Source organism: Lates calcarifer, linkage group LG14 (assembly GCF_001640805.2).
Source record: "Lates calcarifer isolate ASB-BC8 linkage group LG14, TLL_Latcal_v3, whole genome shotgun sequence".
NCBI classification, from domain to species: domain Eukaryota; kingdom Metazoa; phylum Chordata; class Actinopteri; family Centropomidae; genus Lates; species Lates calcarifer.
The window spans coordinates 11,328,091-11,354,125 of NC_066846.1; the positions used below are offsets into that span (position 1 = coordinate 11,328,091).

At 43.2% G+C, this 26,035-nt stretch overlaps 1 protein-coding gene across 1 annotated transcript; it reads right to left on the reverse strand.

Moving 5' to 3' along the window:
- Window positions 1-1,733: 1,733 nt before the first annotated feature.
- Window positions 1,734-25,867, reverse strand: LOC108890749 (solute carrier family 12 member 6). Its single transcript, XM_051075441.1, is given in 28 exon segments — window positions 1,734-2,681; window positions 3,017-3,150; window positions 3,238-3,485; window positions 5,597-5,704; window positions 5,811-5,942; window positions 6,028-6,197; window positions 6,288-6,483; window positions 6,610-6,778; window positions 7,043-7,147; window positions 7,371-7,490; window positions 7,577-7,675; window positions 7,782-7,900; window positions 8,772-8,846; window positions 8,848-8,947; window positions 9,082-9,139; window positions 9,524-9,622; window positions 10,014-10,178; window positions 10,281-10,469; window positions 10,553-10,680; window positions 10,774-10,796; window positions 10,798-11,016; window positions 11,123-11,253; window positions 14,545-14,599; window positions 14,691-14,837; window positions 16,183-16,311; window positions 16,975-17,069; window positions 21,988-22,738; window positions 25,675-25,867. Coding segments are annotated over 27 exon segments (3,534 nt in total). The 5' UTR covers window positions 22,217-22,738; window positions 25,675-25,867; the 3' UTR covers window positions 1,734-2,589.
- Window positions 25,868-26,035: the final 168 nt, after the last annotated feature.

Consider the following 26,035-nt stretch of genomic DNA (forward strand, 5'->3'; position numbering starts at 1 on the left):
TTATTATCAGCCAACAAAAACAGGCAAACGTGCAACATTTTCTTTCAAAATCGCTTTATTTCTTCCCATATTTTTTCAAGCAAAGTTTTTTTTATGATTCCTTTTTATATTAATGTAATTAAAAAAAGATAAAACTTGGGATCTTTTTGTCTTTATGTACAAGCAAGAAAACAATGTTTAGGAAATAACAATGAACATGAAAGAATCCCTGCACGATAACACTGTAAAAAAAGAAAAAAGAACAAAGCATTAGAGTGGAATCACACACTTCTAGTTTACAGCTCCTTAGCAACAAGCTCACATTCACACACACACTCCCTCAGACACACAAACACACACACACACACACACACACACACGGACAAAGCAGGATGTCAGCAGGTGTATCTCAGGTGAGGTGGAGAGTTTGAGGGAACAAGCTCACACTACACAGCGCAGCCAATATTCTCATTAGGAATGGACAACACCAAGTGTGTCAAATGAACACGTATCATTCATACGTCGCACACACTCACACGCATACACACACTTGTCTCTGAGTGATGACGATAGTTTGACAGCATGCAGTGCAGTGGTCCTCTCCACAATGGTCCAGTGTGTCAACAATTCCTCCCTTTCCAAGGCCTTCACAACAACAACAACCACAAAGTTTGACCTTGCGTTTTCAAACACACTCTACTCTAACGTACAAACTATTCACATGCAGTCCAACGTGGGGCCGGTTTATGGCACGACACAGAGGAGACCTCTGATAACTTCCTTTAAATTGGTTTGATTAATTAGTTTTCCTGGGATCTTGATTGATGTTGACAGCTTCATAAACATGGTACATAAAGACAGCCAGCGCTACAACCATCGCACAGCTGACAACATGCATCAGCAGAGCGGACTGCTGGTGTTTGACTGCTTTACTGATAAAGATATGTGTGGTAATTATAAATAATTGTTGTTTTCATTACATGATGTACTGTATAATGTACGGAGGCCCACTTCTGCTAAGAAAGACGACAAAATTAAGAAAAAGTTAGACAAAATAAAAACTGTAAATAACATAAAAATTATGACACAAAGTCAAAATTATTAGTCATCATATAATTTTGACTCATTAAGTGAGAATTTTGACTTTTTATCTAATAATTCAGACAATATTTTTCCATCTAATAATTTAGATTTTGTAAATTAAGTAGTTTAAGAATTTTGAATTTTTATCTCTTAAATGTGAAACTTTTGAATTATGATCTAATAATTTTTACTATGTCATCATTTTGGCTTACCTTATCACATTAAACTTTCAGTATAAAATCCAATGTAAAATTCTCAGCCTTTTTATTTTTTAATTTAATTTAAATTACTAAATCATAATCTGACTTTTCACAAGTAAAATTTAGATTAAAAAAAATCTAATAATTTTGAAAAGTGAATTTTTATCCAATATTTTTCATATCAAAACTGTGCCTGAGAAAATCAGAAGTTTTATTTTTTGTCTCATAATTGTGACTTTGTATCGTAAGAAGTCAAAATTTACACTTTTTACCTAGTAACTTGTATACGATCTCAAAATTTTGACCTGTCTCATGTTTTTGATTTTGACTGTGGTCAAAACTTTGGTTAAAACTTACTAAGTCAGAATTAGGAAGTGTTCTTTCCTGGCAGAAATGGTTTTCCATACAGGAGAGTTGATTCTGAGAAATAGCAGCAAGTTCGGACAAATACACACAAGAATTAGAAAATAATTGAGTGTCACTTAACTTTGACTTCACCATAGATAAAACAAATTCTGAGGTTTGTGCAAATACTAGTGGATATGGTGGATATAAAAAGCAGCCAGTTCTGATATACAACTGATAACCATTTCTTCCTTTCATCTCCTTAAACGTTACACTTTCAAGTAAGGAGACGACACAAAAGCACACTTATGTTCCTTATATGTAGCACTAAGCAGGGCTAAAAGACTCCTCAGTGTTACTTTTCCAGTTTTTACGAAGTACCGGATTGAACTTTTCCAGGTGTTCAAAGAGAGAAGAAAAACAACAAAAACACTCGATTCGGACATTCAGTCTACGCTCACAACGCTCACATCTGCTTCCAAAATACATTCTGTACAAAAAGCAACCCTGAGTCTCGTCGGTGCAACGACTGCTCCGTTCTGGGGCGCTTCACACTCTCACACTCTACGACTTAGATCTCATTCAGTGGTCCGCCGCCCTGACACACTCGCTCCTACAACCCGACGCTGGTCCCTTCTCCGATAAACCAGACCTCCTTCAGATGGATGAGTTTCTCACACACATACACACACACACACACTTTTTTTTTTTTTTTTTTTTGCTCATTCATGGAATTGTGTTGGCATTTCTGTAGCTCGACATAAGTGGAATGGAAACCCTCGTCATGACAGAAAAGTGTAAAAAATGAAAGGAAAAGGGCTGTGTGGGATGTTGGGGGTGATGACGGACGCTGCAGCCAATGACAGTCTCTCTTTTTGGGCCTCCACATCCCCAGAGCTCACGGGCCCCTCCGTCTCCCTTCGCTCATCGTCTGTGCGATTGGCTGCTTTTCTTTAAACACTGGCTTCCTCTGTTTGTCCAATCAGGAGTAGATGGTGATGACTTCACTTCCTCCACCCCTGACCAACAGGACACGCTCCAGTCCTTCTGTTAAAACTTCAAGGAACTCCATATCTGAACGTCGAGTCAAGGAACTTTTCGAGCACAGAAAAATATCACATACTCGCCCAGATCATCCAGAAAACACTTTCTGACAGGCTACTTTGAAAACCATGCTGTCAGGACTTCTCATGAGCTGTGGATTTCACCAGTAATAACTGGCAAATAACGGGAAAACTGGCGATCTCTGGCTAAAGAAGGAATTGATTTAATTCAGATATAAATTCATTTCATCTTTGAGTAAAAGTGTCAGCAAATGAGCTTTTTCAGAAGTAGCTTGAATTCTTCTATAGAGGCAATCTGAAAGGTTTTCTACATTTTTTTTAAAAAATACGTCATGAAAAGGATACAGTTCTCGTCTCCATCTGGGTTCTTGGGAGGTCCTGGCATGTTGAGCAGGACAAGTCGGGCTTCGTGGGATTTATTGACGATGACCTCGTTGAGTTTGACGGCGGTGTGCATCCGCCTGACGTTCGAGTGGTCCCTGAGAGGACAAAAAAAAAAAAAGACAGTAAACAACCTGTTTAATTAACACCTGTGTACTTTAAACTACTGTCGTGTTTCCACTCACGGCCTGATGCTGAGCATGTCTCTGAAGCCCTCGGGTGTGGAGCAGCCTGAGTGCGTGGCTCTGTACTGCGAGGTCTTCTCTTTGGTCCAGGTCATCTGAACACGACGGTGGTGCTCGGAGCTGCCACCGCCGCCGCCACCACCACCGCTTGCCGCCCTGTCTCGCTCCCCGCCGTCGGTGTCGTCGTCGTCATCTGAGCCGATGCTCGTCAGACGCAGCATGGAGTTACGATCCTTCACCAGCTGGGCCTGACGGACAAACAGGTTCATTCTCATCTCGTCGTCTTTTACGACCTGTTCTCTACCTTATTCGATGCCTCCCTCTTCAACACCACTGCTCTCCCTTCCCCAACTCTGTACTCCTGTCACTCCCTCTCTGTCTCTTTGTACCTGTCTGTCTTTGTTTCCTTTGCAGGTGTTTGGGGTGAGTCCAGTGCTCCTGTACCTGGGGGAAAGATACACCTACAGACAACACAAGGTCACCTGACTTGCTAAAACAAAACAAAGGCCAGTCTACTCTAGTAGAAGCACTGGAGGGTGACTACAGGGACACAGCAGCGTTAGTGCTGAATGTTCTGAAGACAGACCTGAGTCAAAAGGCGGCGGAGATTCAGAAAAGAGTCAGAGAGGTGGAGGAAAAAGATAAGTGATGCAAATATGAAGAGTGGAATCAGAGTAGAAGATAAATTTCTCGACTGTTCTGACATGTTTGTTTATGAAAAGCACATTTGACCCAGGTCAGCGTATGTTAAAGTTATCATATTACGCTGGACAAACTCAAGAACTTTTAATTGAATTCTTCAGATAAACAACAACAGCAGCTGAAATTCTGAGATGAACAACAATTTGAAATCTCCTCACTCTAATGTTGGAGGGTCAGAAATGTGAGATCCTGCACTCGATTATGGCTCAACTGATACTGGATCTTTGAGGCTGATACTGATGTAGGTATCTGTGAAGTCCAATAACAACACAGTACATCAGCCGATTGTAACACAAAGACAAACTACACAGGACAGAAAATCAACTTGTCAGTGCTCTGTAGTGAACAAACGATATAAACTTTACAGCAGTTTCTTGTAGCAGCATGACGTTTCACCTCGCTGTTTTGAAAAAAGCATTCCACTGATTTTCAAAATAATTCGGGATTTTGACACAAGCGCGCATTCACAGACTTTTGTTTGTTTTTTATCTGAAGGATTCAATTGTACTCGTGGAAGCTCAGAGGTACTCGCTGAAAAAACCTCTTTGCTCTAACATTTGTCCAGAATGACCACTAAGTCTAACGTGCTCTACGTCAGTCAGCTGATGCTTCACTACTGTGTAACCTGTAAACTTACATCGTCAAAACTCCAGCGCACCCGCTGAGGACACCAGTGGCAGAGGGAAACAACATGAGCTTAATTTTACTGATAAGTAAAGCTGAAAGTGAAATGCTTAATTTTGTTTTACTATGAAAAACATCATTTGTGTTGCCTGTTGCACATCAAATATTCAGCCCCCTGAATCCTTCCCTTTTCTATTCCTGTAACACATTATTGTCTTTAGCTGTATTTTCCTCTATTATCCACTAATTTCAAATCTTTACATCAGGTCCTCTTTGCCTCAAATAAACTCCTTCAAATCAGACTCTGACAACAACTTGCATGTGGAAACCAGGGAGGAAAATAATGATTTCAAAGCTGAGAACCTGTATTTTTACAGGAGGGAATTCATGACTTAAGTTAAGTTAATTAAGTTACACAAACTGATCTGTTAGGACATTTTTGATGTTATATGTTACTTTATCTGTAAGTGTGCACACTCTTTCTCTTTAACACTCCAAAAGGACTTTTCTCATTTCTTTCCCAACATTTCACATTCATATTAGTGACTAAAAAATGATATAAAATCAGCTTTTTAAAATTATTAGTAGTATCCAACAGGTGAAAATGTGCAACTATCTGTAAGCTACTGTATCTACCTGCCTCACCAACGAGCTACACAATTCATATTTCATTGAAATTCATAAACTTACAGCTGGCCATAACCACTGACCTCACCTGAGACCTTGTAGCTCCACCTGCCTCTGGCCTACTGCTGCTGCTACCAGGGTTTCCCTGATAAAATGATGCACGACATTCACAGACAGATCAGATACGGGTGGTGTTATGGCTAATCTTAAATACATCTGATGTTCCACGTTAATAATGACCCACACTTAATCATGGGATGATCCATCACCAGGAATGATTAAAAAAAACAACAACTCCCAGTCACACAGATGGTTTCCAGATCATATAAACAGTAGAGTTTATACTGGAGACAACATAGGACCTGACTGTCCATGGTTACTTAAAGTGACTGCATGATGTACTTACCTCTTTTTCCCGGTCTGATTTAGACAGTCGCATCTGTCTGAGCATCTGAGATCTCTGCTCCATCATCAGGGTCCTTTCATAGGTGTACGCACTGATATCACTGTCATGCTGAGGGAAGAACATAAAGAGACAACAGTTATGTAGAGTTATGTTTATTAGTGCTCACGTTAACGCCTTAAACCTTAAACCTCAACCTGCATAGTGAGCGGCGTACCATCTCAACTACCTCCACCTCAGCCTCAATGCGTAGGTGATAGAGGAAGGTTGCCAGATCCTTCTTCATCTGGATCGAGTTATCCTCCATCTGGGCCACTGTGAAGATTCGCATGCCACATTTACGCCACACCTGAGGAGGAGCGGAGGGTCGTCAGGCGAAGCAGTTGGAGGTGCAGCAGTGCGATCGATGTAGGAAAGAAATACAGGAGAACTACCTTATGCTGGCGCAGGAGGAAGGGCAGCAGCATCAGCATCCCTCCGTCGTGGACGATCCACCACACGTCGATGTAGCCCTCTGTGCAGGGCTCACTGTTGCTGGGGAACAGAGAGATGTTTTTGGGCACCAGCAGGGCCAGGTGGGCTGCTGTGGTCACCCGCACTGTGTCTGGAAGGAAGAGAGGGGGCGCTGTTAGCCTGCTAACTCTCAAAGACAAATTGGACCGTAGAGAACTGCTCTCCGTCCTCTTCCACTCACTGATGAAGGTTTTCCAGGCCTGCGGGTCCTCGCTCTGCCTCCAGGCGTGAGGCCAGCCCATCACCACCGTGTTGGGTTTCATTCCTCCCAGGCCGCTGGACTGGATCATGTGGCTGATGCCTTCACGAGGCTTCTGGGCCACGATGCACTGACAGAAGCCCTTCACACGCTCCTTATCCATCAGGTGCTTTAGGGTCTGAACCGGCAGAAATACAGCTGTAAGATCATGTTGAATTCTCTGGATTTGTACTGGTTTTATTAGACCGACAGGTTGACAAAGCTTTACGGTAAACTCTGTAACCTGTTACAGATAACTCCACACCTGTTCGGCAGCGAGGGCCTCCCCGTAGCTCTGCAGGAAGTTGCCAGAGACGACGGTGCCAACGATGGTCAGGCCCTTTCCCGCCTTCAGCTGGCTGGCGAACGTCAGCAGGCGAGGAGACTTGACGTGGGCGTCCTCGTCCAGTTTTAGTAACACCAACAGCTGGGGCCTGGAGAAGAACAGACAAGAAGACAAGGAAGACATGGATCCTCCTCCAAAATCAATATGAACAGGTTCTACTACACATTCTAGACATTAAATACTGTACAAACTCAGGACTCAAACGTGAGGCTTTGTTCAAATGAAATGAACTGGGTTTCATTTAACCATCCAAGGTCACACAGTTTCTGAAATTCACAACTTTGACTGAGTTAGAATAACGAATGAGAATGTGAATAAATGAAGTTTAAGTGTTGATGTTGCAGTTCAGTACCTCCAGTTTTTGGTGTGTGGTGGTCCCTCTTCCAACCTCAGGAGGGCATAACGGGCAGCACTGAGGGACAGACCGCGGATCCCATCCCCCCACTCCTTCTCTGCTCTGATTCACACACACACAGAATATATATATAAAGATATATACTGTGAAACGTAGTGTGTATTCTGTGACCTTCCCTGACAAACACCCACAAAAACATGGGAGGATTCACACAGGAAATAAACTAAAAACACAAAACATACACTTTTACACACACCACTCTTGACCATGCTGTACATGTACAGTGTGAGTGGGAGGGGGGGGTAACATCTCCATGGCAACATACCCATGATACTCTATGTATTTGTAGATCATGCCTGCGATCACCATGGCAACGATTGCGTAGTACCAAGAGGATATGAACATGAGCGCCAGGCAGATAGTCATCCCCAGAAATGACAAGGTCCTGGACACAGACGAACACCAGAGGCACAGATCAGAGTGTGTTTATATATGTGTGTGTGTGTGTGTGTGTGTGTGTAGTAGTAGTACCAGTGGTAGTAGGAAAAGCGCGGCCTCCAGTTGGGCGTCCGCAGGAGAGTCTGAAGGGCACAGGCCAGGTTTACAAACAGGTAACACATCAGGAAAAACCTGGATGGAGAGAAAATGAATCGTATTAATAAAACAAGTGTGAGATACTTAGGCGTGAGATATCCACACACACACACACACACACACACACACAGCTGTGTCTCACATTGTGAGGATGGGAGCCACCAGGTCCAGAGAGGCAATGAGAATCCCCAGCTCAGCAATCAGGGCCGTCAGCAGCAGGGCCCAGGTGGGCTCCCCGTTAGCCTTCCCATGACCAAACACCTGGCAGAGACACACAGAAGGAAAAAAAGAGTCATCATAAATATGTTCTCCCCATGTTACCTCTTTAGTTTCACAGGGTGTGTGAAGGAGACTTTTTGAGACTAAATATATACAGTTTAATGGCTTTATCACAGCCCTACCAGCAAGAGAATGACAAGGCCTAAAATTATTTATAAGTACCAAGTAACCTGGACCCAGACAAGCAGGAGAAAACTGGATGGATTAACCAATTAAAACTGACACTATGACTGTGGGTCCATGAGCTTGCTAGCTGCTGTGACTGGCAGGAGCAGTCATGTTTACAACAGGTCTGATGGCGCTGCCTGACATTAAAAAGAAGCTTTGACCAGCCTCCTGCAACGACATCAAAAAACAGTTATAATCCACGTCTCCGTCTTGCGACAGGCAAGAAAAAAAGATTCAATATTCTTTCACCTTTGTGCATAAAATGTCAGGTCTCTCAATACTTTCTAAAGCCTGTTGTGGGGGAACTGAACTCAGTGCTTTGAAAGGCTTTTCAACACCTTCATTTACACTGTGATGTGCCAAGGCTGAGAGAGTCGACCTCTCAGTGGTTTTTGGTTTCAGGCTCTTGCCTGTGCCAAGTTTATAAATTCAAGAAATGTAACTTGAATATTTGTCCAAATGAAATGAGGGAATGTTTGCTACAAGGTCTGTGGGTTTTTTTTTAGCAAACCCTGTTATTATGCAATGAATGGAAGGAGGCAACCAGCAAAACAAATGCCACTGAGCTTCATTAGTTAGTTAAATTTAAGTTATTAGTTAAATTTAAAAACAGACACACGTATGATCTAGTTGTCGGGTTGAATTTTGGGTCCTTGTAATTAAAATATATATTTGCAGCTCTAACCCGGAGGAAGGGGATGATGTTGTCCTTGGCGATGGCCTGCAGGAGTCGGGGAGCGCCGGTCAGCGACTGGAGGCCATGCGCCACACGTTGAGAAGAAAGAGCCGATCACAATGACCCAGGGAGTCGGCCAAGCCAGAGTCCCCACCACTAGATTTCCTTTCACTGAGTCGCCAAATCTGCAGGAGGAAAAATGTTTTTAGCATGGCAGTGGAACAAAAATATTACAGCTGCTTTTTTTTTTTCCTCAACAGAGCATTCACGATAAAAACACTCCTTCTATACAGAAAGATACCAAAGCAGATGTACTGACTTGTCTCTGAGGACCACCCCGTCGATGCAGGCTCCAAACAAAACAACGCTGCTCAGGTCTGGACGGACAGCACTCAGGAAAACAACAGCCAGCAGTCACATCAAATCAAATGTATCCTAAGTGCCTTTTAGACATAACAGCACCATAATATCAGCAATCAATTTAGCTCAAGTGCCAGTGATAAAATGATGCATAACTACAAGTACTGCCTCGTGCCTGTGTGCTTCCACTGACCAGTCAAGCTGCAGGAAAAAAAAGAACTAAAGTCCTTGTATGTGTCCACATGCTAAAGCTGATTCTGATGCTTCAAACACTTTTATCTAGAAATCTTAAGATCAAACAGTCATTTCTTAACATAGACCTTCATGACTGAGGCGCAGAGAGAGTGTGAGAGCTGTGTTGTGATTCTAATTCACACTGAAAGTGTATCATGAAAGGATACAGACAATGGAGGTGGTGAGGATGGCGAGGATGGTTCCGATGGGGATCGAACGCTGGGCGTCTTTCAGATCCCCCGACCGGTTCGAACCAGCCATGATTCCTGAGGAAAAGAAGGAAGTAGTAGTATAACTTGTGTTTGTTACCAACTTTATAGAAGCAAAGAAACCCTTGATGTTAGCTTGGATATCAGCTTTTTAAAAATGTTGTCTAGTGAGAGCTGAGAGGTGAAAATATTTATGACTTCAAGTTTAAGTCTGAAAATCACACTGAACTGCACAGGAAGTGAGTTTCATTTTATTTTATTGAGTCAGAATGACAGTCGTGGCAAAGACATGATGCACCTGATCCAGAAATGGCAGCTGCTCTTTGGGCAAGAATCAATATCTCACCTGCTGTGTTCATACTGTCAACACTTTCATTGGCCTTTAACACAGCTGGTTTAGCATTGGAGGAAGAGAGAGAGGGGAAAAAACAAAGAAACCAGCGTGTACCTGTGACTGAGGGGAAGAAGATGCCCACCAGGAGTGTGAAGGAGGTGGTGATGTCAGCAAACACATAAGGCTGGTGCGTGGACGCCGGATGTAAACCATGAGAGGAGCTGAGGGAGCCTTTCTCCACCACGTCGCCTTTGCTGAGGTAGGAGCTCCACACGTTCTCTATGAGCACGAGATCCAATATACAAGCAAGAGTATGTAGTTACTGATGTATTTTAGGTATTCTTACATGGCTACACATGATCCACATCTCACACCCTCTACCTGAAATGATCCCGCTGGCCAGGCCCGGGATCCCTTCAATCTGAGAAAAATTGTTGGCCTTGAAGAATTCGTCACAGGAGGCGTTGAGCTCCAGGCCGTCGCAAAACTGCTTCCAAAGAGATGTGGCCTTCTCCACCTGAGCAGGAGCGCGGGTGGGTTCAAAGGTCGGGCCTACTGTGCTGTTTTCTACTGGGATGGATACAATACGTCAAGAAAACGGAGTGGACAAAGCTGAGCAGGCGACTATCGCTGATTTTCCGTCTGCGACCCACCATAAAAGACTGTGACGTTGGCGTCATCCCTCTCCACCGGCTCTTGGATCTGCAGCAGGAAGGTTTTCCCACACTGGCTGTCGTAAATTTCATGACCGTTGATAGTTCTGTTTCCCAGCATGCACACGCTGCAGACAGAAGCCCATCAGTTCAGTCGAGATCATGAGAGGTAAAGGGATTGGTCAGCGCTGCACTTTCGGACACAGGCTAGCAACACTTACGGAAAATTTGGCGGTTTGAAGGCAGGAGACCAGCGCTCCGATGTAGATGGAAACGATGGAGACGATGACGCAGGCCAGGAAAATGGAGGCCAGTTTGTTGACGTACTTCACGCCCACAAAGACCAGCAAGGACATCAGGAGGAGACAGATGGAGCCGTAGACCCGCATGTTGTTCAACATGGCCGCCCCTTCGCCATCTGGGTTCTTTGACTCAAAAATGGCTGCCTTAGGTGCTATGTACATCTGGAGGAAGGAGGGAGATCAGAGTGTGACAAAATGCGACAGAGACAAGAAGAAAACACTACGTTAAATTTAAAAAAAGTTAGAGGAGGAGAAAGCTGAAACCCACCAGCAGGATCTCGATGGCTCCCAGGATGTACATGGCTCCAGCGAAGGTGGTGCCCAGGTAGAAACACAGGCCCACCGCCCCCCCAAACTCTGGACCCAGAGAGCGACTGATCATGAAGTAGGAGCCTCCCGCTGGAGGGGGGGAGGAGAGAGAGATAGAGAGAGAGAGAGAGAGAGAGAGCGGGGCAGGTTGTACATCAGGGTTGGAAGAAGTGGAAATGTTGAAGGACAGAGAGAAGGAGGATGGCAGAAGAATAAGAAACAAAGAAATAAAGATAGATGGTAAAGAGAGGAGGAAGGATGGAGTTGGACAAGAGGAGAAGAGAGAGAGAGAGAGAGGGGGATGGATGGTTAGTAACATTATGATGTTATGATGAGGAGGTAAAGGGAGAGAAAAAAGGACAGCTGATGAGAGAAGTCATCCTATGCTTGTAGAAATAAGCATAATGTTCTACATGAGACATTGGAGTAAGAAGACAGAGCAGATCTTTGGTCAAACAGTATCTGCAAATGACTCTTTACAACTGTTTCTTTGCCTCACTCGTAGTACAGCACTGAAAACTCCTGACTGTGTTACAGGCTGGTTATCAAACATCAATACTTTCTTGGTGACAACCAAAATGTTTTGGTTTACTTGTTCTCTGATCTGACGGTTCCTGATTTCTGTCAACATTTCTGCCATTTTTAAACCATGTTATTCAGGAAAACTTCTGTAGCAGCTGCTTTTTTAGCTTCTTTCCTTCACAATAACAGGGTTTGAGAGAAGAACATGTTTATATTACTCAAGCCAATTCTATTTACTTAGCCAGATCACATATTTTGCTTAAGGGGCTTCGCATTCTGTAAATCATATGACACCTATCTGTCCTTAAGTGCTCCATTAGGATAAGGACCCACCTTTATTTATTCAGTGTAATTTTGTTATTTGCGATACAGAGCGACTTGTTTTAAATCAGTAGTGAGAGATGTATTCATCTCTATGTCAGCTGTAGTTAATGCTTGACTTACACCAACCTGTACAGCTGCATTAGTCTCATCCAGGATTGTTGCCATTTTTCAATCACTATCTTTTTATCTAATTAGGCAGCTAGCGAGCTATCTAAGGAGATGATGCCCCTATTCTTAATCCAGCCAAAATGATTGTCTCTCCAACTAAGGAAACAGCCATTAATGGGCACAACTCAGTGGTTCAAACACCTGGAACCAGGCTATCAGGTTGTACCAAGACTCAAGCCTTACACTGGCACGATTATAGAACAATTTCAAAAATAAATACCAGCTCTACTTGTGTTGAACCTCCTGCACAGATACTCTACACAACTAGTACTCCAAGTGAGCTCAAATAAACAGTAAGAATACTTTGCTGATGCAATTTGAACCAGTTATAAACAGATCATATGAGGGAGTCATATCGTAAGAGCAACTACAAATTCACTACTGACTGTAAGTTCAGAATTCAGTGTTTGGTTTCCAAAATGCAACCCTTTAACTAAAGGCAGGTACTTGCATGTTTCCTGTACATTAGACAACAACACATAACACAAATAATGTTCACAAAAAATGAGCATATGATTGTGATGTTGCAGGTTTTATCTACCTGACACACAAAACCATATTTAATAGATAAACTGAATGGATGCCACCACTTAAACTGCCACTAAGGAGTTCTTCAGTGAGGCACACGTGCTGGGCTACGGAAGCCCTGAAAGGCAAATGAGAAAATAAAAATGTGATGTCTGATCTAAATTGTTTTCTCTCCTGTATTCACAACTTAAGACCAGGTGAAAAATAAAGGGTTTAGTCCCTTTTTCCAACAGAAACAGGTAGGAGGGAAGTGGGAAAGCATTCAACATTTTCAACTGACAAAAGTTTTTTAAATCTGTTTAACAGAGAAAAAGGTCATGAGAAAAAGATAACTTTAAACACACAATACATACCATATGTATATTAGATAATTATGAAACATTACTGTCATGTCTTATATGTACTTTATTTGTACTTGGGGTAGTGGTGCATTTTTTTGGTCACCTGGCAAAACTTTTTTTCACGTTATCAAACACAGGAAAGAAAATTTAGATCCGACTTGAGGTGGATCACCAGAATTTTTTTCCCTCACTTGCCTCTCAGGGCTTCCGTACCAAACTCAAAAGATAGAAGTATAACAACACTTTTAGCCATCAGTAAAATGACCCACGTTTCCACCTGCTGAGTTGTATTTGGGAAGCCAAACACCTTTGATTACTCTTTTACATTAACCACAGTAAACTACTACCATCTGAAACTAGATGGTGATAAAGCATGAGAGCTTGAAGCTGTTCAGGTGAGAGAGCATGAAATGAAATGTCTGATGCCAAAGAAGACATGTTAGACATTAATCCTCTATGTTACCTACCGAGGGTTTTTCACTCTACGTTCAGTTATCGAAATGTCACATGCTAGTGGAAATAATCACACTACTTTGACATTTGGGATAATCGGCTATAGGCGTTTCAGTGAGAGGTAAAGTCAATGGCGGATAAATATCCTGGGTTTTTAATGTGTGTACAGACAGACAGGGAGAGGTAGACAGAGGGAGAGACAGAACAAACAGAGATAACACTCATTAGAAGAGACGTGCACTTTATCAGCACCACCGTAGCTGGAAGATGGAGGAGGAAAACTGGGGGTAAACAACCTGGAAAAATTCAGCGTCTACAGAAGAGCTCACTTGGCTTGGTGGAATCAAAATGGCTGCCTTAAAAATGTGTATTACTGTGGAAAAAAGCTGCAAGAATCAGATAGTAGATAATAAGTCTCACACTGACGCCTACATACTGACTCCTTGTTGGTTATATATTTGCATGTCCTCACCTCTGTATTCACTGGTCGTGTTTTACTGCAGTAAAACAACACACTGGCTGAACCTCGACAAGTAGACATATGACAGCCCACAGACGCAAACTACTGCACTATGACAAAACTATGTCCTGTTTCAGTTCCGGTTTTACAGGATTTACTGTCAGTATTCACAGCTCACAATTTTAATAGACTAAAGGTAACTTCAACTATTGCTTAATCGATTATTTTTTGATTTTGATTCCATTCTTTAGCAGGTGCTATATCAAGAATTTTCACTTAGCATGATCAGCAACCAAAAAACAATCCCACAATATTAATTTTGCACCATCAAGAGAGACAATAAAACCTCCCTTTCAATAAAAGGATTAAACACTTGAAGCCATAGCTACTCAAAGTTATTACCCACGTGATAATGATGTTCACCAGCGGATGTATACAGAACCACAAATCTTATTTCCACAACAACACTCTCAAAGCTTCAAGGTAAGTTTTGTGTGGAGGTGCAGAGAGGAAGGTCACACCTGTGCCGCTCAACCCACACATGTGGAAAGGATGAAAAGGAAGGACAGAGAGGTGAAGGTGTACCTGGTACAACTCCATTAGTGGCGATTGCACTCATCGATATCGCAGTCAGCATCGTCTGAGGAGGAGAGAGAGACAAATTCATTACCTGTCTCGCTACGCCTCATCACGTCAGCTAAAACACTGCAGCCACAGACTCAAATACTCACACAGCAGCAGCATATGAAGACGATACAGAGGGCCTGCAGCACCCCGGCGTTCCCCACCACCCAGGTCAACCGCAGGAACAAGATGACGCCGAAGATGTTCTGGAGGCAAGGCAGGTAAACGCCCATGAACGTCCCCATCTGTGGTGACTGGAGATAAACAGCAGAGAGAGGAACAACAGTCAAGTTTGGACTCCCTTTATTTTGACTTTATCCTCCAGGTCAACAGAGAGCTCTCACTCTACACTCCACAGATGTTCACTGACGCCACTCGACATGTTCCAGATGTGTTCATTTAAACTGGATGTTAATTCATACTTTCTTATATAAAAGTGAGTATTGTTACAACAGTCCTGAACGGCAGACGCTGGACGTTTCAACATTTCTGTGCTAAACTTTTAGCTAAATATTTAAACTACTTATAATGTCTCATTATAAATGATTCTAAATTAATCATCTCACTCTTGACCCATTATAACATACTAACTATTTCAACCATTCAGCAGTTTGTAAATGACTTTTATCTATACATTTCAACCATTTATCTATTATTTATAATTATTTATATTATTATTATTTGGTCACTTTATGGTCACCGATGCTTCGTGCTGTTGTGTTATCCCCTTTGCTGCTGTAACTCTGCAAATTATCTCCACTGTGGGATTCAAAGTTTTATCTTATCTTACGTTTTGCTCACTGTTTAGACGTCTCTGCTCGCTCGATTTTCCACAGTCATTAACTGCAATGCACAGTGTCACAGTGTTTGTAAACAGATCTAGCTGTTTTTTCCTACTTGACACAAGTATGTACATTTATCTTTTAAAATTCTCTATTCAAATTAGCAGAGCTAGCCCCTGGAAATCACTGCTCCACATCACAATGATTCACCAGACTTATGCTAATGCTAATACTGAACACACTGTGTGGCCAGAAGGGAGGATTAAAAATGTTTTGATTTAACTTCCACAGCCGTCTGTTGGCAAATGTGTCCAATCCTGTGAGCGCACAATCAGAACAGGGTGGAAATGGTAAATTACTCCAAACCACCACAACAGACCGTCTTATCTAGGCCAGCCGGCTCCTTATCAGCGGGGACCGCAGTGCAGATCAGGGTCACATCCTACTGTACTTTCACTTGCAGACGCTGAGTCAAGAGGGCAATAGTTGAAGATGTGTCAGGGACCGAAGGAGCATGAGTTCAATCTTTAAATCGAATTTTAGTTTTTAGAGAGAGATCCGTCTTGTTTCTTTCCTTTTTATTGGACGTTATAAAAATCATGTGAGGACATTTCCCACTGTAATCATGATCATTTCAACTCTGTACCTGTTACACCCACAGTCATCATCATCTTGTAGTATAAGAAGACTGTACGACAAGGCAAAGTACATTTGGGATCATAGACCATGTGTGGGTGCTGTCAGGGGCCTATAGTACATTTAAATTGTTTAAATTGTCATTTAAACACATGAGTTTAGCAAACAGAGTCTGCTGTACCTTGCTGGTTTTCTTCTTCTCACCGATGCTCTCGGCCTCCTCGTGCTCCTTGGCCCCCTGCGTCAGGTTGGTGTAGTTGGCCAGGCGATTGAGCAGAGATGACACCTTTGGCCGAGTGTCCATCTCCTCCTGTGGGAGGAAGACGAAGAGGGGGGAGAGGGGAGTGAAGAGTGATGGAGGGAGATGGTGAAGGGAGAAATAGGGTGGAAAGAAATTTAAAAAAAGGAGGTGGAGAGTAGCTGAGAGAAAGCAGAGGAGAGGAATAAGATAGCCAGGGGATAAAGAAAAGGGGGGAGAAACAGAAAGGACAAGGTATTGACGGGAAAAAGAAGGGAGTGTAAATGGGTGAAGAAGAAAGGGAGGATGGGATGAAAAGCACAAAGGAAGGCAACAGACAGGAGGCAAAAGAACAGACCAGAAAATTGAGGACAGAATTGAGGACAGAAAGAGGCCTATTATATGGCTTGTTAAAGAAGTTGGAGATAGAAAATAGAGCTGCTTGTAGGGAACTTCTATAAAAACTCAAATTATCTGCACCCACCAACCAAATGCTGGTTTATTTTTGGCTCTAGTTTAGCAGACAAATTGGCAAATAAACAGCAATCGTTCTGTTTTTAATCCATGTGTAATGGATAAAAGAAAAGCAAACATTTTAAGGAATGCTGCAGCAAATGTGGCCACGAGAAAAAATGTTTTCTACCTTTAATACAAACCAAAGCTTGCAGATTATTTATAACACGATTAGATGTGGTTGCAGGGGATTAACAGTTTAATCAATGCTGTGTTTCGAACCTCAAATAAGGCCAAGTTTCTGTCGTAGAAGTCGTCGTCATCCACCCCATGACTGTTGTTGATATACACACTGGAGATTTTAGAGTTTCCATCACCTGGACACAAAGGACAGAGAAGGGAAGAAAAGACAAAGAGGGACACAGCAGGAAACTGTTTTTAATAAGTCTGGAGACACTGGTGTTCAATTTCATCACTGTCACCATGGCTCGCTCTCTCTTACACAAACACACACACAGACAGAGTTTAATACAACAGCCAACATGTCACCAGTTCAGTTCCACCTCAGTCAGCACAGACCACTGCATCAGCAGCAACTGAGTCAGCAACATCACTTCCCTCCCCGCTCCGCCACAGTCACGCTGACGGAAACTAACGGTCGTACGCGGTGACACACTTTACAGACGGACACTCGCGCGTGACGTGACTTAAGACTCACATCAAGCATGGGGGGGAAGAAAAGACAAATGAGGTGCTCACAACACTGTTACGTGAAAATCTTACTAATCTGCTGGTTACTTTTTCGATTGTTAAGTTAGTAGTTTCATCCATGAAATTCCAAAAAACTATCAGGAAATGCTCATCAAAAACTTTGCAGACGCCTTCTAATGTCTTAAAAGTTCAAATACCCCAAAAATATTCAGTTAAACACGAGATGTAACAAAGAAAAACAGGAAATCCTCTTATCCCACTAAATGTTTCACTATTCATGCTTGAAAGATTACAAGTATTTTTCTGGCAAACAACCCATGTACACACAAAATGACTTTAAAAGTTGTCAGACTGCTGCACTGCTGCACTCCTCACACTATACAACTTGAAACTGTTGTGATTTGCACACTACATGACTGCTGAGACAGGCGGGGTCACAGTTCTGTCAGAAAACAACATGCAATAAGTGAAAAAGGAAATGACTTAATACCACATGTGAAACAGGATTGTTTTTTGTGAAAATATATGCGAGCAATCCAGGCTGTTTGTGCTGATTTACAGCCAAAAAAACAAGAACAAGGATGAAATAATATTCCATGCTTGTTGATGTTGTACCCTTTCTTCTTCTTCTTTTTCTTCTTGTGAAATATCAGATACTTAAATCTCTTCAGGCCTGAGTCATGAGCCAAAAAATCAGTAAACCTCCGCTTCACACTGTGACAAGGAGGAACTACTTAATAGTCCAGACAGAAAACTGCATGACACTGGCTGGTACATCCCAGAATGCATCTGCAACTTTCACCATCTTATCTGCCTTTACAACATTTTTAGAACAGTGGATCAGCTGGTTACACGCTGAGAAATAGTCAGTAGCCATGTAAAGGAAAAAAAACGCCAGCATTTGGCTGGTGGGTGGCAACTTCCCATGCTGTTCACAGTCCTTCATCTGGTCCAAGATAGCGAGCGTGAAACTGATTCCGCACCAACTCGCTGGTTAATATTCAGCGGCTGAAGCGCGCTGGCGTGGTGGGAAAAGACAAACTGACGAGCTAATCGGGCTGTTCGCTCACTTGTTCTTAGATAAAATAAAAAGGTGTTTTGGTTAAATACAGATACACACGACGACGCATCAGCAAGAGGCAGGTCACGCAGTTCACACACTCGGGCATGGGATGCCCCCCCTGGTATGTTCAGCGAATAACCAGTTGATCAGGACTGTCAGGAGTCACAGAGACGACGACAGGGTTTAATGACTGCTCAGACTGACGGACTGGACTGTTGACATCTCCACCTGACACAACAGTCCCAACAGGATTTTCTCTGTTATTTAATGGACAGTTGTTGCACTGACATCTGTGCAAAATTTGCTGATCTGATGTAGAGCTGTTAACAAAAAGTTCAGTCTCTGTCTTGAGTTCGATAAAAGAAAGAAGAAAAAAGAAAGCCTGCAGATCCAGTTTCTCAGCTGTGAATATTCTCATGTTTTTTTTGTCTTCTGTGATTGCTGAGCAAGAATCTTTCTTTAGAACTAATGGTTAAAAAAAACAAGACATATGAAGATGTTAAATTGGGCTTTGAGAAGTTGTGACAGAAATTTTTCACCCTTTACATTCTGTACAACGAACGACAGTCGTGCTTGTGGTTCACTGGTCGATGCTTTTTCTTTTCTTTTTTTTATGAACGCTCAACTTAACAACTCTTTTCTTGGATACATCCTGCCCACAAATATGAGAAATAACTGCCCCGTCCAGTTCAGTGTTCACCTGCAGAGCAGCTGTCCAGCACCACACCTCTATTTCAGCCCCCATTAGTCTCAAGTTTTACCTGCGAGACCTGCGTTTTAACGCCTTTGATCATCATCTGTGATGTGAAAACATCCAGTTCCCACACAGAGAAACTAAAAGTGTGGATTCCTGGACGTAGTTCAGATAGAAACTCCCAGCGTCTCTCCTGCTGCTGACGGCGCTGGCAGCCCAACACTCGAGGCTGAACCGCCGTGTGCCGACATTCAGCACCGGAGCTGGAAGCTCTGCCCCTCCACTTCCATTACCCTTATCTACTTCCAGCACAGTTAGCTAGACTGTGTTTGTAAAGTTTACAGTCCGCATTGCTCTTGCATTCGCCTGTGTACAATGACGCAACAATCAAATGAAACAGAGCAGTGATTTTTACAGCCGAATTCAGAGTCTTTCTGACTAATCAGCTTTTATAGCAGTCTCCCTGTCAGCCGGGCTATACTTACAATTTAGTTTTCTCTGCAAATGTTAAAAATTATAGATAACAGTTTTCCACTGCATCATCGTCAGATTTTTAAAACTTTCATATAATTTTTATAAAAGATATCTGCCTCAAAAATCAACTGTCCACAATCACCTGAGTTATTAATGCAGAAAAAAATAAACTTCCTGTAAACACCTCAGCTGTTGAACTGCAGAGGAACACAGCTGCCTGCTGTGTGTGTGTGTGTGTGTGTGTGTGTGGTGTGTGTGTGTGTGTGTGTGTGTGTTCCCCAAGAGGAGTCCTCCACGCCTCAGTATGATGCCTTTTTGTGTGTGCTTGTGAAGAACCAGTGAAGCAGAAAGCTGCTGGAGACAGATGTGTGTATGTGTGTGTAAGAACATCAAATTCAATAGCTAACTTTATTGATGTCAAAAGTAATGGATCACAGAGCATTTGACCTTTCTGAAAATAACACTCGACTCCTCCTGCCTCCTTTCCCTCTTCATCTCCTTTCAGGATCTTGACTCATTCACTTTAACAATGGCAGTTTCTCTTGTCAGCATGCAGGTTTTCTATTGCAGCCGCCAGGGAGACAACTGCTCTGCTATTTCTGATATTAATTTGTGTGTGTGTGTGTGTGATAGACATAAAGATGGACAGGCTGTACAGAAAGTAACCTCCCTCTTTGTTTCTCTGTGTAAACAGCCACAGCATCACAACAGCCTGATCGAAACTCAATCGGATTAACTGGCTCGATTTCTATTTATGGAAGCTTATTAAACAACGTGGGGCATCCTCACTACTATGCAACTGCTTAAGTGGATCAGTGCAGCTAATACAGTAACATCTCTACACAGTTAAAACACCCCCACCACACACACACACACACACACACACACCTCCCTTTCCTTGTTGAGCCTGTGAATCAGCACAGCTATTCTTAAACACTTGTGGAAAGTGAATTAGTGCACTCCGCAGTCACGTCAGTCAGGAGAAAACAATTTTCTGTTTTTCTTTATTTACTCTAAAACTAGACTCGCTGGGTGCACACCTCCACCTGTTACAGCCGAGTCCACGCGAAAAGGTTTCTGCTGCCAGCTTCTATAAAGTTAAGAAGTGAATCACTGCATGTGCTCTGTAGGTGGGCCGATAACAGCAGTGGGGGAAGTGAAACCTACACTATGATCACAACAGGCATACATTTTAGTCCTCCTGTTGTTCTCGTGGTCTGCTGAGTGCGGTAATGCCGGCGTTGGAACTGCTGCTCATTTTACCGCGGACCCCCCTGGGGGAGCGCCTGGGTGTCGAGCTCTCACTTAGGGAACAAATGGGAGAGTTTAATGACCCGGAGAGTCGTGAAACACTTTTAAAAAGGCATTGTTAAAGTTGAGACCTGCGTGAGGATGAATCTAAAAATAGCACCTCTTTTTTTACTTCCCATTAAACTGACATTTTGGACACAGAGTGTGTTGCAACCTTATGCGCCTGTGCATAGCCAGTGTAACTGTGCTTGTACTTGAACGCAGCATGACTTGATTTCACTCCCCCAAAAAGGTATTACGACCCTAAAAGATGAAAGTATGATGAGTCCATACGTACATCTTTCACTACCTTGAAGGAGCAATGAAATACACCTGACATTTACATGACCAGGCTGCTCCAAACCCTCAAGTGTCTCTGTCAAGACCTGATGCCCTTAATGCTGCACTCGGTGAAGGCAAGGAAGCCTCAGGATACCACTACACTTTACTGGACAAGCAGCCTCAAACAGACATGGGAGGCAGACCTCTATCAATCATTCAGTGATGAGGAACGGACAAAACATGAAGAGAAAAAAAAACCAGAGCAGACCAGATTCATTTGTTATGGTCCTGAGACGATGAGAGTATCAAACTGATTGTTATGGTCTGTTGCCTTCTCAGGGGATCCCTCCATCCTCTTTATGGTTAACTCAGTTAGGTATAGAGGCAGCTTATGAAGCGCTGTCATATACCGGCCGGGTGCTGCTCAAAATGCAACTACTATCAACGCAGCACCTCCAGAAGTTAAGACAGGTTCAGCTGTTCAGAGGGATGTGACAACACATGCTTATTGAGTGTCATGATAGAGGAGCAGCTGGCTTACATGTCTCAAACATATGGATTAAACTGTCTGTAGCAATCTAAGTATAGATTAGATTAGGGATTAGATACAATAGAGTGACATGTTGTTATGCAGACTAGGTGTGATCTGCCTGCAAGAAACACTCCAGTCCACCTTAACAAGAGTGAACACGCCTTCAAAAGTGTATTTTAAACGTAAAATATCTTGAAATGTGTTGAAACCACAGTGACGCCGCATTGTGTCTGTGTGTGTGTTCCTCACCTTGCTCTGCGTTGCTGTGGTCCGGTGTGTCCGTGCCTCCTCCGCCCGCTGTGGCACTGGTCGTCAGGCCTCCCGACGCCTCGCTGAGCGGGTCGCTGCGATTGACGCTCTCCCTGGAGCCGAAGCGCACACGGGCTCCTGAGCGGGAGCTCAGGTCAGGCGACGTGTCGGACAGCCCCGGGAGGTCCTCCGCCTTGGTGGGCGTCACCGTGAAGCGCACTGATGCCATGGCAGCTCGCTTGGAGAAGTCAGACAGGGAGGGGAGGGGGTGCTGAGTGGGATGTAGGAGAAGACGGGCGGCTGGGGAGGGGGTCTCGGACTAGCTTAGCGGGGCTGTGCTGACCTTAGCTAAGGTGGGCTAGGCTAGGCTATCTCCCAGGTGATGCTGAGGTAAGGGCGGCCTCTACAATTTGTCCTTCTGCAGCTGCAATTCTCCATTGAAGCAAACTAGTCGTCTTCCACCAGGCATGTGAAAGAAAAACACACTTTTTCTGCTGTTTCTCTGATTCTGTTTGAAAATATAATAGATTTATAAAAGACACCAACACATACACAAAGAGCTGAGGGTGTCTCTTCTTGTAATTCCAAGCTGCTTCTCCCTTTGTACAGTATCTTTCTATCTTCACTCTCTCTTGATTCCTATAAAGGCTGTGGACAGCAGTCACAGAGTGTGTTTAACTCGTCTTTTTCTCAAGTAAACACAAGTAAAATTGTGTCTGACGTGCACCTTGGAGATAAAAGTGTCTTTCTACTGCCGGGGAAGAAGAAAAAGGCATGGATGTAGTAAGGGAGAGGACGGGAGGGAAATGATTGCGATAGAGAGAGAGAGAGAGAAAAATAAAGCAGAAGTTAGTTTATACACCAAACACTGACCTAAATATTTATAGACAATATCCTCAAATGAAAGTAGGCTGCATGTGCTGTGAATTGAAATTAGGAAAAGAGGCACTACTCATCACACTTGTACAACGATTTTCACCAAATCTTACGAGACCTTGTGGTGGCGTGTAGGAGTTCTCGCCAAGCAGCCTTCGTGTCATGTGTTTACTTGCAAAGATAATCAGTTTTACAACTCTTCCTCTGGAGAACCATAAAGTGAATCAAAGCACAGAGGAAAGCTGAAGAAGGAGCTCTAGTTTTTGTGTAAAAGGTTGGTTGTTTGCCCCCTTTAAGTCCAATGCTGGCTACAACACACCTTTCTACACAATAAAGAAAAAACAAAAAAACAGTGGCTGCTTAAATCTTACATCCTTTGATCAAAGATTTGTTTTATGTGCATGTGTGCCTCCTTTAACAGAGGATGAACTAACCCTAGGAGAAGGCTCAGTCTCATCCTTTCACAACATGACAGCTCTCAAAATGAAGGGGGCGTAAAACAATAACCAGAGTGAACCTCACCGTCGGCCCGTGTGCCTCGCAGGTGCAAAGTCAACTGATGCGAATCACTCCGGTGTCTTAAGGGGAAAAAAGTGAGAAGACAGGTGGATGTAGCTGAACCGTTGTTTTAGCTTGGTTCATAATTTAATTATTAAACGGAGAGCGGTTCCAACCGGTTGTGCCGGTGGCTGCTGGCTGTTTTCTCTCACTCTGCATGCAGAGGCATGGCACATTTTCCTGCTGCCTCCCTCACGCACACTCAGAGGTGGACGGGGGGGGGGGCAGGTTTTGCAAGCTGAAGGAAGCTGTGCTGCTCGTATGCTCGTCATATTCAGAGAAGGTGAGTTTATTTGTGCAAAGTTCCAGCTACGTTTGGCCAACACGGTGGAGGAAGCCGACGCCTCTCCCCACACGTGTTGTGTAAAAGGCTGAGAAAAACCCGGGAGGGGTCATTAGTCTAGACAAACACACTCACACCTACAGGCAATTCGTCTCTAAAACAACTGAATACCATGTCTGAAGAGGAGACCAGAGGAGATTGTACTGGTCTTGCTCAAACCCACTACACGCTGCACTGTTCCCATTTCGGTCACACAGATGTAGTAATGTGTCTTCAGTTTATGGATACACTGGCACAGATATCCCAATACGACACCACAGCAGGAGTGTTTCTTTATTTCACAGCAGACATTTGCTCCCTTACTCTTGATTCTTATTCGCTACAGCAGCCGATCCAATGATCATAAAACCACTGGTCTCTTTCACTTTCACCCCTTTCCACTTTCTGTCCACTCTCAGTCTCAGCACATTATTACAGGGGAACACGGTGCAGAACATTATGTCCTCCTGTGTGGAAAATTCAGCCCTGATTTCTGCTTCTCTGAGGAATGTTTTTCTGCTCAGTTACTTTTATATAAAGCTTTTAATAAACTGCACGGCACAGAATCGATAGTGATGCATTACCCTAATTCACAGCAACTGGTCAAGTGTTTAATTTACCAAACACACAAACACACAGCCGCGGTTAATGTCAAGTCAATATCACTAGAGACTAACATCACCTGCCACTTACCCTAATATCTACAGGTTGCTATAATAAGATTTGGTCTTAAAGGCTGTATAACTAATGTATGTGAGACTGTTTTCTGAACTCAGTGTTATAGAGCTGCAATGATTCGTCGACTGACAGAAAATACAACCAAACAGAATTGTTTTTTTTAAGCAGAAATGCCCAAAACTAGCTGATTCCAGCTTCTCAGATGTGAGGACTTGATGCAGTTCTTTGTTATATATGACAGCACACTGAATATGTTCAGGGTGAGGACTGCTGATCAGACAAAACAAGACATTAAAGGACAGTGCAGTGGGCTTTCTGGGGGCTTTCTTCACTATTTTCTAGATGAATAGACGTAATCATTAAATCAAAGTCCTTAGTTGCAGCCCTGCACTGTTTTATCTGAATTAAATGAACAGTAAGTTACTGATTGTTCCGCAGAGAGGCATTAAATGGCTGTTTAAAACACAGTATCACAGCACCTGAGCTCATATCCAAAATATTGCTGCAATTATAGTAATTAATTAAGCAATAATCCAAAACAAGAAGACAGCTCTCTTGCTCAAGGCGTATGATAATGCGGCTGTAATCAATACGATCCCGGTATAAGTATGTAGCCAAACAAGCCTTTACCAATTAAGATTTGAAAATCCCTTAATTAGTCCCAACCTGCTTGTTTGGGGGGAGCCCAGTTGCTGGTGATGCTCCTTGCTAGCCGCCACTCAGTTACCATTCTAAGCCAATTAAGCTAGCCGTAATAATTCTGGCTTGAACCGGTCAGTAAACACCTCGCGATATTGTTGCCCCGTCAGAGCTGGCGTTGTGGGGAAATTATGACAATGTATGTTGCTTCAAACATGACAGTAAAGGCATTTTCGTGACAAAGGGAATGCGGCATCTGGCGTTAAAACCGCGGCGACTTTAACGCATTTCAAACCGGCTGAAATCAGAAAGACGCGCGGCTGAATCGGGATAAACCGTTAGGGCGTAATAAATCAGTTACTGGCAAAGTTGTTATATTTGTTTATATTAATGAAGAGCAGCATGTGAAGCACTGAGCCATCACTTCTATAGGCACAGGGAGGGGGGGCTGTATCGGGTGAGGTGGTCGCTGGCGGCGCAGCTAGCCGAAGCTAACGCTAGCCATGCCGCTGATACGCTGTCAACTCCGCGGACCTCCACAGATATCTCACAGACAGCGACAAACGCCCGCAGAAAATCTCAAACCCCACACAACAGTCACACAAAGCGCATACCTGGCTCAAGTCTCCGGTAAAGAACGCTCCCAAAATACGCCTGTCTTCAGTTACATCTGGGAAGATTTGGCTCCGCTCCCAGGTTTTCTCGGCACTTTTTTTTTTGTCCAACCGACCCAACAAGAAAAGAAAACATGCGATACAGTCCGGCCGGTCCTATCTCCCTTGCCGTCGTCCCAACGGCTTGCGCATGCGTACTGACAAGACTGCGCTCAATGCTTCCTGGAAAATGTAGTCGGTAAAGACCAAACATGGATTTTTCTCTGTTCCAGCTGTTTTTAATAGAATTTATCACATAAATAATCAAACAGATTAAAAATATGTTGTTATAATAGTGACATGAATACAAATTTGAATAGAA